This window comes from Podarcis vaucheri (assembly GCF_965113315.1).
Source record: "Podarcis vaucheri genome assembly, chromosome: 5".
In the NCBI taxonomy this organism is placed as follows: domain Eukaryota; kingdom Metazoa; phylum Chordata; class Lepidosauria; order Squamata; family Lacertidae; genus Podarcis; species Podarcis vaucheri.
This window is the reverse complement of record NC_138763.1, coordinates 9,798,395-9,812,455: the sequence shown is the minus strand read 5'-3', so window position 1 is coordinate 9,812,455 and position 14,061 is coordinate 9,798,395. Positions and strand designations below refer to the sequence as shown.

At 47.9% G+C, this 14,061-nt stretch overlaps 1 protein-coding gene across 1 annotated transcript; it reads right to left on the bottom strand.

The window, feature by feature from the left end:
* Positions 1-1,768: 1,768 nt before the first annotated feature.
* Positions 1,769-12,333, bottom strand: FETUB (fetuin B). The gene is made up of 7 exons (XM_082224443.1): positions 12,038-12,333; positions 10,707-10,817; positions 8,618-8,705; positions 7,841-8,007; positions 6,549-6,662; positions 4,346-4,435; positions 1,769-2,938 (listed from the first exon to the last, which is right to left on the bottom strand). Exons 1-7 carry the CDS (start codon positions 12,272-12,274, stop codon positions 2,348-2,350), a joined length of 1,398 nt encoding a protein of 465 aa, XP_082080569.1. The 5' UTR covers positions 12,275-12,333; the 3' UTR covers positions 1,769-2,347.
* Between the last annotated feature and the right edge of the window lie 1,728 nt (positions 12,334-14,061).

The following is a 14,061-nucleotide window of genomic DNA, read 5'->3' as shown; positions in this document are numbered from 1 at the left end:
TTTTCTAATGGTCTTTTTCACCTCTCCTCCTCTACATAATGAAGAGACGTGTGTAGTTGCTACTCTGCTAGACAATTTGAAAAAAAAGGGTTGATTTATGCTTTACAAGGAATTTAATAAGGTTTTGCTATGCCCCCGCCCCTGGACTTACGATGCAACAGGAGTGGGAAACCTGATTTTAAGAAATTGTGTTAAATTAAAGTAATTTGGTTTGAAATAATTTGGAAAATTAATAAAAATGATTATTAAAAAAAGTATTGCTCCACACACACACACACACACACACACACCTTTTTGCTAGGCAATAAAATGGGAGATGATTTTTGGGCACAGGGCAAAACTCAGTGTGTATGTGTGTATATATGTGTGTCTGGCAACCATCAGAGCTGCTCCCATTAGCTGCAGGACACTCCTTTTTAAAAAATAAAATAAAATATAGAAGTGTCACTGTCACAAGAGGTTCTGGGTTTATAAAGAGAGAGGTTTCTGCTCTGTGATGGAAGGCACTCTTGGCATCACCCCTGAAAGCTAAAGCTATGCTATATTATAACACAGTACCATTCTGGGCAAAGATGAAAACAAAAAAGGCCGACATGACCATTGGGACAAGCATGAATGGAAGCGCAGATGCTGACCCAATGAGTTTTTCTCTTCCATGCCCACTATATGAGTTTTACTCCCAGAGCCGATACGGACACTAGGTGGACTCAAGCTGCTTCTTCAGGTGGCAATGGCATGGCAGGGCAGCACCTCCCATTTTGCCTCAAGCGGTGAAACAGGATGAGCTCCCCTGTTCACTCCTCCACCTTGAAAATCTTGGGGAGGGATTTCCCCCTTTCATCCTCAGCCACCTCCACCAGGCTGAAGGTGAAATTTCTCCTGTGAGTATATGTTATGTACTAAGCTTGGATCCTAGAACAATAGGCAAATAGGATCCTAGAAGGGGACGCGGGTGGCACTGTGGGTTAAACCACAGAGCCTAGGGCTTGCCGATCAGAAGGTCGGCGGTTCGAATCCTTGTGGCGGGGTGAGCTCCCGTTGCTCCGTCCCTGCTGCTGCCAACCTAGCAGTTCGAAAGCATGTCAAAGTGCAAGTAGATAAATAGGTACTGCTCTGGCGGGAAGGTAAACGGTGTTTCCGTGCGCTGCTCTGGTTCGCCAGAAGCGGCTTAGTCATGCTGGCCACACGACCCAGAAGCTGTATGCCGGCTCCCTCGGCCAATAAAGCGAGATGAGCGCCGCAACCCCAGAGTCGGTCACAACTGGACCTAATGGTCAGGGGTCCCTTTACCTTTAGGATCCTAGAATGCAACAACTGATTGGCTTGCAGGAAAAGACCAATCAGGCTCCAGGAGGAAGTTAATCAGCCTATTAGGCTGGTAGGATCCTAGAATGCAACAACTGATTTGCCTGCGGGAAAAGACCAATCAGGCTCCAGGAGGGAAGCAGAATCAGCCAATCAGATGGGATTCATTGTGTAAATAATGTATATAAAAACCTGAGGGTTGGGGGGCAATTCAATCACTGTTTTACAAGCTGCAATAAAGAGCATGGAATCACTACAGGACTCCGAGTATATTTCAGAATATATGTCTCATCTCTCTCACTCTACATGAAAGACACCTCCAATACCTCCTGGTTTCCTCAGGCTAAACTGCCCCAAACACACACTTCACGGCTACCACCTGGAGGCCTTGAGGTCTGCTTTGTTTTTCAAAGCGAAAATGAGAAAGGTCTGGTTTCCAAAACAGCCACTCTAGAGGCAGTAATGTCACACCACTCGTTTATTGAGTATTGTTAAGCTTCCTTGCAGCAGAGAAAACGCCGTTCTTCTCACATTCACAAGGACAAGGAGGTCAGGGATGGGCAGAGAAAAGAAAGGAAAAACAGAAATCTCTGGCCACCATGTTGTTTAGATTCATGAAAATATCCCACCCACCGCAGGGACTAAAGAATGCACAGCTGAGCTATGAACGTTTGGGGCTTTTCAAGTGTTGCTTTTGGGATGCTATAAGGCCCAAGATGGGCTCCCTATTCACTGTCAGTCATTCCTTCCCTCTGTGGACTTTGGTCCAAACAGCATGGGAATACTATAAGAGGGAGCTCATTTGGCAAAGCACTAACATTAGTGGTACTAACATTAGTACCACAAAGATTCCTCTGGTGCCCTTTGTGTCAATTCACTGCACAACCAGTTGGAATTTTTATCATTATTACCTTTTGTGGTGAGAGATTATAATGACCATCCTTTTCTCCTCCGCCCTTCCCTTCCTCCTCCAAAACGCTCCTCTCATGCTGTGAGGTACCACATGTTGAATAGCTTTTGGGGATTCTACAGTACCCAAACTTTAGGCCTTCTTGGGCTCTGGGGGCAATTTTATCGCAGGCCTTTGGGGCAGCTCAACACCAGGGATAGTTATTGTGCTGTCTCCTGGACACGTAGCCGAGTTTGAAAACCCAACAGGGAATGCAAAGATGTTTGGCTTAGCCAGTGGTTTGCCCGGAGCACCATCTATATCAGGGCGGTTGACTTGAGGGGTTCCTGTTGGGCTCTCTGCCCCGGGGGGAACGGGTTCCCCATCTAATTGTTCAGGTTGAATTTCTGGCAGGGAATGTAGAGATACATGTTCGTTTGAAGGAGGGAGAACAATCACACGGCCCAGTGTTTCTGGCTGGCCTGGTGGACTCTGGTGCTCATGCGAGTGGTTCCCGTGATGTTTGTGGTGGTGGCGGCGATGGCCGTGGCCGTGGCCGCGGCCATGACCATGACTGTGACCATGACTGTGACCATGCCCCTGACTGTGACCATGATCGTGGCCATGGTCGTGTCCGTGCCCTTTCTGGTGATGGTGTTCTTCACTGCTTTTGTGATCTTCGCGGTGTCCTTCCTGCCCAGGTTTAGGTCCAGGTTGTGGATTCTGATCATCCGTGTCGAGTGGCTAATAGGGAAAAAAATATTAGAATTGTTCATTCTGAATCACTTTGCAATTTCCCCCCCATCTTTATATACGTATGCATTTATTGGGACTTATCTTCCACCCAAAGCGGGTGGCGCTGTGTCTAAACCACTGAGCCTCTTGGGCTTGCTGATCGGAAGGTCGGCGGTTCGAATCCGCACAACGGGGTGAGCTCCCGTTGCTCTGTCCCAGCTCCTGCCAACCTAGCAGTTTGAAAGCACACCAGTGCAAGTAGATAAATAGGTACTGCTGCAGCAGGAAGGTAAACAGCATTTCTGTGCACTGCTCTGGTTTCCGTCACGGTGTTCCGTTGCACCAGAAGCGGTTTGGTCATGCTGGCCACATGACCCGGAAAGCTGTCTTGGTTCTACTGGTTGGCGACCAAGGCTTTCCTCCAGCTTCCCAGAGTGGATGGCACCCAGGGATTGGGCAGTGGGAAATTTGTGGAACATTCTCACCTGAGAGCCTTCCCTGGCACCAGAGCTGATATCTTTTCAGCACCAGGTGAAAAATACCATTTTGTTCTCCTGGAGGTTTTAAGCTCTGAGCTTTAACACATTCAATCTGGTGTTTTCAAAGGATATTCTTATTGGGGTTTCTGTTGTTGGCTGATTCTGCCCAGTTTCATTTAGCAGGCGACTAAAAATTAGGAGGCTCTTTCTGACAGGAAGAGATGTTTGACAGTGGAATGGGCTACCTCAGAAGGTGATGGACTCTCCTTTGCTGAAGGACTGTAAACAGACATTGGGTGGCCGTGTGTCAGGGATTCCTTCGCTGTGATTCCTGCATTGCAGGGAGTTGATGATGCTTTAGACCCCCTCCAGCTCTACGAACCCATGATATAAATGCCTTGCATATGTTCATTTACTGTGGGTTATTACTTCCAGAAAATAATGCGGCAGCTAGACCGGTGACTGGGAGTGGCTGGCAAGACCACATAACACCAGTTGTGAAGGACCTACATTGGCTCCCAGTACATTTCCGAGCACAATTCATAGTGTTGTTGCTGAACTTTAAAGCCCTAAACGGCCTTGGCCCAGTATACCTGAAGAAGTGTCTCCACCCCCATCATTCTGCCCAGACACTGAGATCCAGCACTGAGGACCTTCTGGTGGTTCCCTCACTGCGACATGTGAAGTTACAGGGAAACAGGCAGAGGGCCTTCTCGGAACACCCTCCCAGCAGATGTCAAAGAAATAAACAACTACCTGACTTTTAGAAGACATCTGAAGGCAGCCCTGTTCAGGGAATTTTTCAAAGTTTGACATTTTATCCTGTTTTTAATACTCTGTTGGGAGCTGCCCAGTGTGGCTGGGGAAACCCAGCAAGATTGGTGGGGTATAAATAATAAATTATTATTATTATTATATGCCCGACTGAGCCACATACCTTTGGGGGGTAGAGTTCACACTGCGCACTGACATACTTCTGATTATCTACCCGGCTGTTTACCACGGAACCTCTGCACAGGCCTGTCTCCTATGAAATAAACCAGATCCCTCCATCAGGAAAGCACGAGCGATAAAAAAAACAAGCCTGCCTAGACTTTAGGTTCTAATAACTAAAGCGGTCGTCGGGAACCTTTCCGTCCTTGGAGTGAATGTGATGGAGCTGGGATGGCCACAGGTCAACAATGTACTTCCAAACACAATATTTTTCTCTGGCACCCGTAGGTTCCCATTCCCACACCTCTACTGAAATTAGGCTTGGCAGAAGCCTTCTTTAGCCAATGGAAGCCTAACTTGGGTGTGGGATGCAACTTGGGGGGGTGACGGAGGAGGTTGCAGCTGGGGTGTGGGGAGCTGTGGCATGTGCATGGCGCCCGCAACAGGTTCTCCAGGTTGCAAATGGGTCCATATGCCCAAAAAAGGTTGGCGACGCGTGTCTCAGTTGCGCATTCACCAGAGATTGAGAGACAGGGAGGGATAGTGGCAACCACGTGCACAAGTCCAGCTGTGTAATAAGAATAATAATGATGATGATGATGATGATGTGCATACCGCCCTATACCCACAGGAGAAAGCCTGGAGGCTTAGGCAAACACCCAAAAGTGACGTGGGTGGTGCTGTGGTCTAAACCACTGAGCCTAGGGCTTGCCGATCAGAAGGTCAGCGGTTTGAATCCCCGTGACGGGGTGAGCTCCCGTTGCTCGGTCCCTGCTCCTGCCAACCTAGCAGTTCGAAAGCACATCAAAGTGCAAGTAGATAAATAGGTACCGCTCTGGCGAGAAGGTAAAAGGAGGTTCCATGCACTGCTCCGGTTCGCCAGAAGCGGCTTAGTCATGCTGGCCACATGACCCAGAAGCTGTACGCTGGCTCCCTCGGCCAATAAAGTGAGATGAGCGCCGCAACCCCAGAGTCGGTCATGACTGGACCTAATGGTCAGGGGTCCCTTTAGGCAAACATCCAGGGCATGAATGGGGATTCTGGAGTTGTCAAGGACAGTTCTTCTTATGCTCTCTACTCATATCTTTGGAGAAGAAGGGGGGTGGTGGTGCAAAAATGTTCTGCTTCTGGGTTTGCCAAACTTGAGTCTCCAGCTGTATTTGGACTGCAACTCCCATCATCCCTGGCTAACAGATGTCCCTTTCAACATCTATATGCAGCCGCTGGGAGAGATCATCAGGGGGTTTGGGCTGGGTGTTCATCAGTATGCGGATGATACCCAGCTCTACCTCTCTTTCAAATCAGAACCAGTGAAGGCGGTGAAGGTCCTGTGTGAGTGTCTGGAGGCGGTTGGAGGTTGGATGGAGGCTAACAGATTGAGGTTGAATCCTGACAAGACAGAAGTACTGTTCTTGGGGGACAGGAGGCGGGCAGGTGTGGAGGATTCCCTGGTCCTGAATGGGGTAACTGTGCCCCTGAAGGACCAGGTGCACAGCCTGGGAGTCATTTTGGACTCGCAGCTGTCCATGGAGGCACAGGTCAAATCCGTGTCCAGGGCAGCTGTTTACCAGCTCCATCTGGTATGCAGGCTGAGACCCTACCTGCCCGTGGACTGTCTCGCCAGAGTGGTGCATGCTCTGGTTATCTCCTGCTTGGACTACTGCAATGCGCTCTATGTGGGGCTACCTTTGAAGGTGACCTGGAAACTACAACTAATCCAGAATGCGGCAGCTAGACTGGTGACTGGGAGCGGCCGCCAAGACCACATAACACCGGTCTTAAAGGACCTACATTGGCTCCCAGTACGTTTCCGAGCACAAGTATTGGTGTTGACCTTTAAAGCCTTAAACGGCCTCGGTCCAGTATACCTGAAGGAGCGTCTCCACCCCCATCGTTCTACCCAGATGCTGAGGTCCAGCTCAGAGGGCCTTCTGGCAGTTCCCTCACTGCGAGAAGCCAAGTTACAGGGAACCAGGCAGAGGGCCTTCTCGGTAGAGGCACCCACCCTGTGGAACACCCACCAGATGTCAAAGAGAACAACAACTACGAGACTTTTAGAAGACATCTGAAGGCAGCCCTGTTCAGGGAAGCTTTTAATGTTTGATGTATTAGAGTATTTTAATATTTTTTTTGGAAGCCCAGCCAGATGGGCGGGGTACCAAAAAAAAATAAAAAAAAAATTCAGCACCAAGTGAAGGAATACTCACGGCCGTTTCACGTGGGAGGAGTTCGCAATTGGAGATGTCGGGGACACCCTTGCCTTTGGTGCAAGATGTCTCCTGGATCGTATATTCTACTGCGTTCGAAGGCCCAATGACCCACTGTGCAAAATGGCAGAGGCAACGGGTTAGAGCAGTCTGTGTCGTCTGGATGAAGTGCAAGCAAGATAGAAGACAACAGCCCTCTTACATTCCTGTTGGCCCTCCGCCTCACTCCCCAGCAACTGGTGCAATTAATAATAATAATAATAATTTTTATTTATTTATACCCCGCCCTCCCCAGCCAGGGCCGGGCTCAGGGCAGCTAACACCAAATATGAATTACAATAAAAATACAATAAAATGTAATAGAAATAACAAACAAACAAACAAACAAACAAACAAACAAACAGTTAATTAAAATACAGCTTAAAATGCAGCCTCATTTTAGTAGTAGCCCATAAATCAAGGCCATAAAGGGAGGAAACATCAGATATTCACCCGAGCCAGCTATCCATGCTGGTCCTACATGGGCCAGCGAAAAAGCCAAGGGAAAATTTATATACCAAATCCCATATAAGGGGTCAGAGTGAGTCTAAGCCAAAGGCCAGGCGGAACAGCTTCGTCTTGCAGGTCCTGCGGAAAGATGTCAAATCCCGCAGGGCCCCAGTCTCTTGTGACAGAGCGTTCCACCAAGTCGGGGCCAGGGCTGAAAAGGCCCTGGCCCTAGTTGAAACCAATCTAACCTCCTTGAGGTTTGCGACCTCCAAAGTGTTGTTATTTATGGACCTTAAGGTCCTCCGCGGGGCACACCAGGAGAGTGCTACTTTTATATCCAATTTTTTCTCCAAGGAGCTGAAGCTTCTTCTCCTCGTCATTTTAACCTTACGACAACCCTGTGAGGTAGGTTAGACTGAGAGAAGGCGACCCTGTGAGCTTCGTGGATGAGTGGGGCTTTGAACCCTGGTCTCCTAAGTCCTAACCATGCCGTCATGCTGGTATTAGAAAGTATTGTGCCCCCAAACATGGAATTTCCAGTTATTCGTGGCTTATAGATAGCAAGAAGGCCTCTAGGCAACGAAATCAACTATCCTGTGACTAATGGGGGCGTGCGTGATGGAGAAAACTTCCCCTCTAAATGGCAACGCTGCAGTCTTCCAGGTATTTGTTAGACTCCAACTCCCATCAGCCAGAGTCAGCATGGCCAAGGATCAGGGATTATGGGAATTGTGGTCCAGTGAGATCCAGAAGGCCACAGGTTCCCTGCTCCTGCATTCAAGGATGTCCAGTCGCAAACGTACCTGTGACCGTGCCTTGGTGACGTTGAGGACGGCAAAATAATGAGCATGGTTGTTTTCTAAGTTGAATTTGGCAAGGCTCTCTGCCGCCGCCTCCTGGAACCTGGCTTCAGTTGGGTCCCCGGGAACTGGGCAGTCGGGACAAACTTTTGCGATAGCCCTTGATGAAACTATTTAGAAAACAAACATGCATAGTTGGACTTGCACAGCTAAATGTTCCTTTACACAGGCCAGTAAATTACTGGGCAAGCAGAAGTCGCAAAAGGCCTTTGCTTCTTAATCTTGTTAAAGAAAGACACGTCTTTGGTTTGCTCGTGGACCTTCAGTTTTATCGAGCATCCTTTCTGGTCTGTTACTTCCTATGTGTTACAATGGGGACGCGGGTGGCGCTGTGGGTTAAACCACAGAACCTAGGATTTGCCAATCAGAAGGTCGGCAGTTTGAATCCCCGCGACGGGGTGAGCTCCTGTTGCTCGGTCCATGCTCCTGCCAACCTAGCAGTTCGAAAGCACATCAAAGTGCAAGTAGATAAATAGGTACCGCTCCAGCAGGAAGGTAAACGGCGTTTCTGTGCACTGCTCTGGTTCACCAGAAGCGGCTTAGGCATGCTGGCCACATGACCCGGAAGCTGTACGCCGGCTCCCTCGGCCAATAAAGCGAGATGAGCGCCGCAACCCCAGAGTCGGTCATGGCTGGACCTAATGGTCAGGTGTCCCTTTTCCTTTACCTTATGAATTTCCTTACAAACGTTAATTCAAGCAAATGTATAGAAATACATACGTGGGCGTAAAACGCAGTCGTAGTAACACAGCTGAGAAACGGTCCCGTGGTTATCTGCATAAACTGTTACTTTGCACTGCCCATAGACCTGGAGCAACAGAAAGGTAAGTGATGTTTGTAGAACTGATTTGTTTTGCCAAACCAGAAACCTTCACCTTTTGCAGACCAAGGAGTCAGCTTAGCCCCCAACTTGCAATGCAGAATCACTCCCCCCTTGCAAAATCTGATATTATTTTTATAATATAATATTATAATATTCTTATTTTTAATCTGAGTATCTGAAGAAGTGTGCATGCACATGAAAGCTTATACCTAGAACAAACTTAGTTGGTCTCAAAGGTGCTACTGGACATTTTTAATTTTTTTTTTGGTTTATTTGGACTGATATTATTTGTTATTACTTCTCTCTAGCTCTCCACGCATGCAAATTTTTGTTTTTTTGTTTGTGTTTTGCAGTTTCCACTCAGTTTCACTGGCCTCAAAATGACAGTCTGTATTCCCTCCCCAATTTAGTCTGGATTTTCCCTTTCCCAGAAGTCACCAGTAAATTAAAACAACAACACTTCTGTGGCCAATGACCAATATATGATATTTCAGTGGCCTGTTTTCAAATTAAGCCCTGGCCTGGCAGTACTCTCTGGGCAGAATGATCTATTACACCTCCCTCCCCAATGGGGCTACTCTAAAAACAGCAGGATCCTGCCCCTTTCCCACAGTCCCAAATCATCTCACCACACTCTATACTGCCACTGGCATCTGCTTCCCTCACTAGAATTTTCTTTGTATTTGGTGAAGGCTTTGGGGGAGAGAAAGGGAACCGTGCAGACATGTGCCGAAGGTGGGTGATGGGAACCCCTTAACCTTTCTTGTGAAGCAATTCAAATCTGAAATACGTACACTATAGATCTTTTCAGGTGGCACCAGATCCTGACTTCGCAAAGCTCTTCCAGATGATTGTACAAAGTCATTTTCTTTTGAAACCAGACTTGTTGCTAGGACATAGGTTTTCAACCTTTTTTGAGCCCATGGCTCCATTGACCAACTACATTCTTTCTGTGGCACCCTGTGCAGCTCAGGACCCCAGTTATTTCACTCCTTGCCTGCAGAGCTAGCAGCCTCTCACCCCTTTTTTGAACATGCTCCCTTGTGGAGGGTTCCTGCAGCCTCCTCTCTTCTCCTTTCTCCTTTGGAGTCCTCTGAGCAGCAGCCGCCACTGCCCCAAAGAGAGGTGCCTCCTCACGCCACCCCACAGAGGCATGGAAAGAGGATGCCCCCAGCCTTAGCAACCTGACAGAGACTGGCCAAAGGTGATTGTGAGGCCAGAACCTTACTCCGAGGCCACATTGACTCCTGGCAGCCAGAACCTCCTGGCCAGCCCCAGAGGCACCATTCTCCTGTGGAGCTTGTAGCCAGGGCTGCTGCAGCAAACAGCTGTGCAAGCCTTTGGGAGGCAGAGACACATGAAGTCATCAGAGGAGGGAGGGAAGGAAAGAATCCAGTGTTGCCCGTGGCACCCATGACCATCAATCCAAGCACCCCAGGGTGCCACGGCACACTGGATGAAAACCGCTGCTCTAGGGTGACAGTGAAATTTCATCCACTTTAATTGCACAGTGGGTGGTGCTGTGGGTTAAACCACAGAGCCTAGGGCTTGCCGATCAGAAGGTTGGCGGTTCGAATCCCCACAACAGAGTGAGCTCCCGTTGCTCGGTCCCTGCTCCTGCCAACCTAGCAGTTCAAAAGCACATCAAATTGCAAGTAGATAAATAGGTACCACTCTGGCGGAAAGGTAAACGGCGTTTCCGTGTGCTGTTCTGGTTCACCAGAAGCGGCTTAGTTATGCTGGCCACATGACTCAGAAGCTGTATGCCAGCTCCTTCGGCCAGTAAAGCGAGAGGAGCACACAATTCCAGAGTAATCTGCAACTGGACCTAATGGTCAGGGGTCCCTTTACCTTTACCTTTTTAAGTTTCCTAGTATGCACCTGAATTCCTCCCACCAAATAGTGGCCGTCTGGAGGCATTCCTAGCTTAAAAACAAAACTTAGCATGTTCAGTCCTTTTCTGAACTTGGCAGATCAAATACTTACTGTCTCATGGGCGCTTCTGAAACTGCAATCCTTTGCCTGTTTTCCGCTGAGAACATGGCACACGGTTTCCAGCACATCCAAGGTGAGAAAATACTTAGAGACTTCAGGCTCCTATAGAAGACGAAAGACGATAAGAAGACGAAACCCTTTGCAGCACAAGACAGAGCAGAATTTGAAAAGGCAAGCCTGGCTGGTTGCCTTTCACACAAAACAATTTCTGTAGAACTAAGTAAATTTAACATTGATGTCAACAAAGTTATTCCATGTAAGTTTTGACTACAGCCTTAGACTTTCATTCTCCTGGGATTTCAAGGATCACAAAGATCCAAAATGCCTCCTTTTGCAACCACTTATTCGAAACCTTTAAAGAAAAGGGTCTCACAACTAAACTAGAAAGCCCCCCCCCCCCCAAATAAATAATGGCTCTTAGAGTTATGTTTTGGTGTTCTAAAAATGCCTGCAGCCAGGTCCTCCTTTCTGAGAGCATATGCTAATCCCTGTGCTGGTGGTCAAGAAAGAAGGTTTAAAGACTCTCTCAAGGCAAACTTTTAAAAATGTAGTATAAATACCAACAACTGGGAAACACTGGCCTGTGAGTGCTGCAAGTGGAGAACAGCCTTTACCAAAGGTGTAAAGGCGTTGAAGACGCTCAAACTCAGGACGAAAGGGAGAAAGGTGCTAAGAGAAAGGCACACTTGGCAAACCCTCAACATGATCAACTCCCGTCTGGAAACCTATGTCCCCACTGTGGAAGGATGTGTGGATCCAGAAGTGGCCTCCACAGCCACTTACAGACCCACTGTTAAACCTGTGTTTATGGAAGACAATCTTACTTGGCTACAAGCGATCGCCAAAGAAGAAGATATGATAATAGCACCCAGGACTATTGCATCCGCCCCAACACTTGCTTATTCCTCTGCCTCAGTTTCTTCTCTTTTAAAATGGAGCAATTCTCAGCTAGAATTCAGTAAATATTATACAGGCTGCAGCTTTCCTTCTGTACAACTGAAGCCATGGGGAGGCCAGTGCTGGAACATGCAGGCAGATCTGGGATGGGCTGAAGCAGAGGTTGGTTGGCCATCTGTCTAGCTGAGATTCCTGTATTCTAGGGGGTTGGACTAGATGACCCTTAGGATCCCTTACAAGCTCTGCAATTCTACAATTCCAGCATCAGGAGGGCAACATGTTAGCTACTCCTGGTTTGGAGTGTCCACTCAATAGATAGGACAATGGGTCCCCCTCATCTCCCCCTCTTTTATCTGATGTTTTGGAAGGTGGTTGTCCCCGACTGCAATATAGACAGCAAAGTCAGAACCAGGGTAGCTGCTTACCTGCGGAAGTTGCCGGGCATCAAAGATTCGCTGAAGACCAAGCACATACCCCTTTTTTTCATGGGAATTGATCCAGTCTAGGGCCTGAGCTGCAGCTGCTTTGACTACAGAATTATTGCACCCTGGGGAGAGCAGTCCTGTCAGTGGTGGACTTGGTAGCTGTCCTGGACGAGGTGGAAGACCGGCTAAGGAACACAATACCTGTATCCCGACCAGGAAGGAAATTAAAAGGGCCATTTTGGAAAGGCCTGGGTACCAGGGAGGGAGATTCTGCAGCCCCTCTGGAAGAGCAGGCTTTGCAGGTTTCTTTATATACTTTTGAGGTAAGTCACTAATATTTGCTCTTCTTCCTCACCGTGGCCAACACCTTTGAACCTGGACATGCAAACTGCAAACAGTGAGTCAATGATTAGAAGGTTGTGTTCACAGGCTGAAAATGTGATTTTCTAACCAGCTCTGGACCCATGTCCTTGGCTTCAGATTGAAGTCCACAGAAAACATCCAGCAATAATGGTGCCAAACTAACCACTTGTTATATAAATTCTGCGTAGGGGCCGGATATAAGATCTATGGTGCAATCTTTCGCAGGTTTACTGAGAATCAAGTCACACTGTTTCTGATGAAGATGTTCTGTTACACACCAGAGGCAAGTGTGTATAGGAGCGCGGCCTGGAAGCGAACTTATTACCTAACCAACGCACACTTTACAAGTCTTGGTGCTGACCTTTAAAGCCCTAAACAGCCTTGGCCAAGTATACCTGAAGGAGTGTCTCCACCCCCATCGTTCAGCCCGGACACTGAGGTCCAGTGCCGAGGGCCTTCTGAAGGTTTCCTCAGTGCGAGAAGTGAGGTAACAGGGAACCAGGCAGAGGGCCTTTTCGGTAGTGGCGCCCTCCCTCCTATCAGATGTCAAGGAAATAAACAACTATCTGACTTTTAGAAGACATCTGAAGGCAGCCCTTTTTAATTTTTAATTTTTAATGTTTGATTGTTTTATCATGTTTTTAATATTCTTTTGGGAGCCGCCCACAGTGGCTGAGAAATCCAGTCAGATGGGCGGGGTATGAAGAAGAAGAAGAAGAAGAAGAAGAAGAAGAAGAAGAAGAAGAAGAATCTCAGTGGGAGATTGTGGCGAGAATGGGAGGAAAACACTGTTTGCCACCCCTAAAAGTCATGTTAACTTATCACTGCCAGACTATCTAGAACCACAGAACTGTGTAGTTAGAAGGGACCATGGGAGTCATCTCTGATATGTGGGTGTCATGATCTGGGACCCAGGTAGATGGGACCCAGGTAGATGTCGTGGGACCCAGGTAGATGTCGTGGCCCAGGAAGTATGTCAGAACCAAGCACACCAATGCTCTCTGTCTTTTGCTGAGACTGCACCCGCCATGGGCCTCTCACTTCACCTTATCAGGTCAGTAAAACATGCCAAGAGCTCGCTGGCCTTCTGCAGAAGAACCATAAATTCTCCTGACCCATGCAAGTCTTCATGTAGCAGATAGCAGAAAAAGGCACATTTTGTGTGACCGTTGCTTAAAGATACCCATTGCCATAGCAATTAGGAGCAGGCTGTTCTGACCGGTGAAATTTGTTTTAAGCGTCCACAAGCTGTCCATGCGTTCTGTTATCCAATCATATTGCTGAAAAGGATCATGCACGAGGTGATCCCGAATGCAATTGTTATAAAAGTGTCTTCAATTTTGTATTCGGGGTCCAGAATTTGGAGAATTCCTCTAGATCATTTATTCTCGCTGTGGCCCGCAATAAATACGAACTCTTTCCACGATGGTGGCTAAAGAGGACCAGCGTACTTCCAGACCCCCCTTTGTAGGGTAACAGTCCAACCCCCTGCAATGCAGGCATCTTTTGCCCAACATGGGGCTCACAAACCCATGACCCTGAGGTTAAGAGGCTCATGCTCTACTCAAATCTTAGGCATTTTTGTTTTGCTTACTCCCAGCTACATCAAAGGCTGTTACCTTCACTTTAAACCAGCTGAATTCTGCTGAAAACATGTGGCC

Coding starts and splice junctions, on each gene's coding strand:
- FETUB (XM_082224443.1), bottom strand. CDS start 12,274: ATGGCCCTTTTAATTTCCTTCCTGGTCGGGATACAGGTATTGTGTTCC. Junction 6,663..7,840: donor TCACCAAGGCACGGTCACAG/GTACGTTTGCGA, acceptor CATTTTGCACAG/TGGGTCATTGGGCCTTCGAA. Junction 4,436..6,548: donor TCCTCCCACGTGAAACGGCC/GTGAGTATTCCT, acceptor TTTATTTCATAG/GAGACAGGCCTGTGCAGAGG.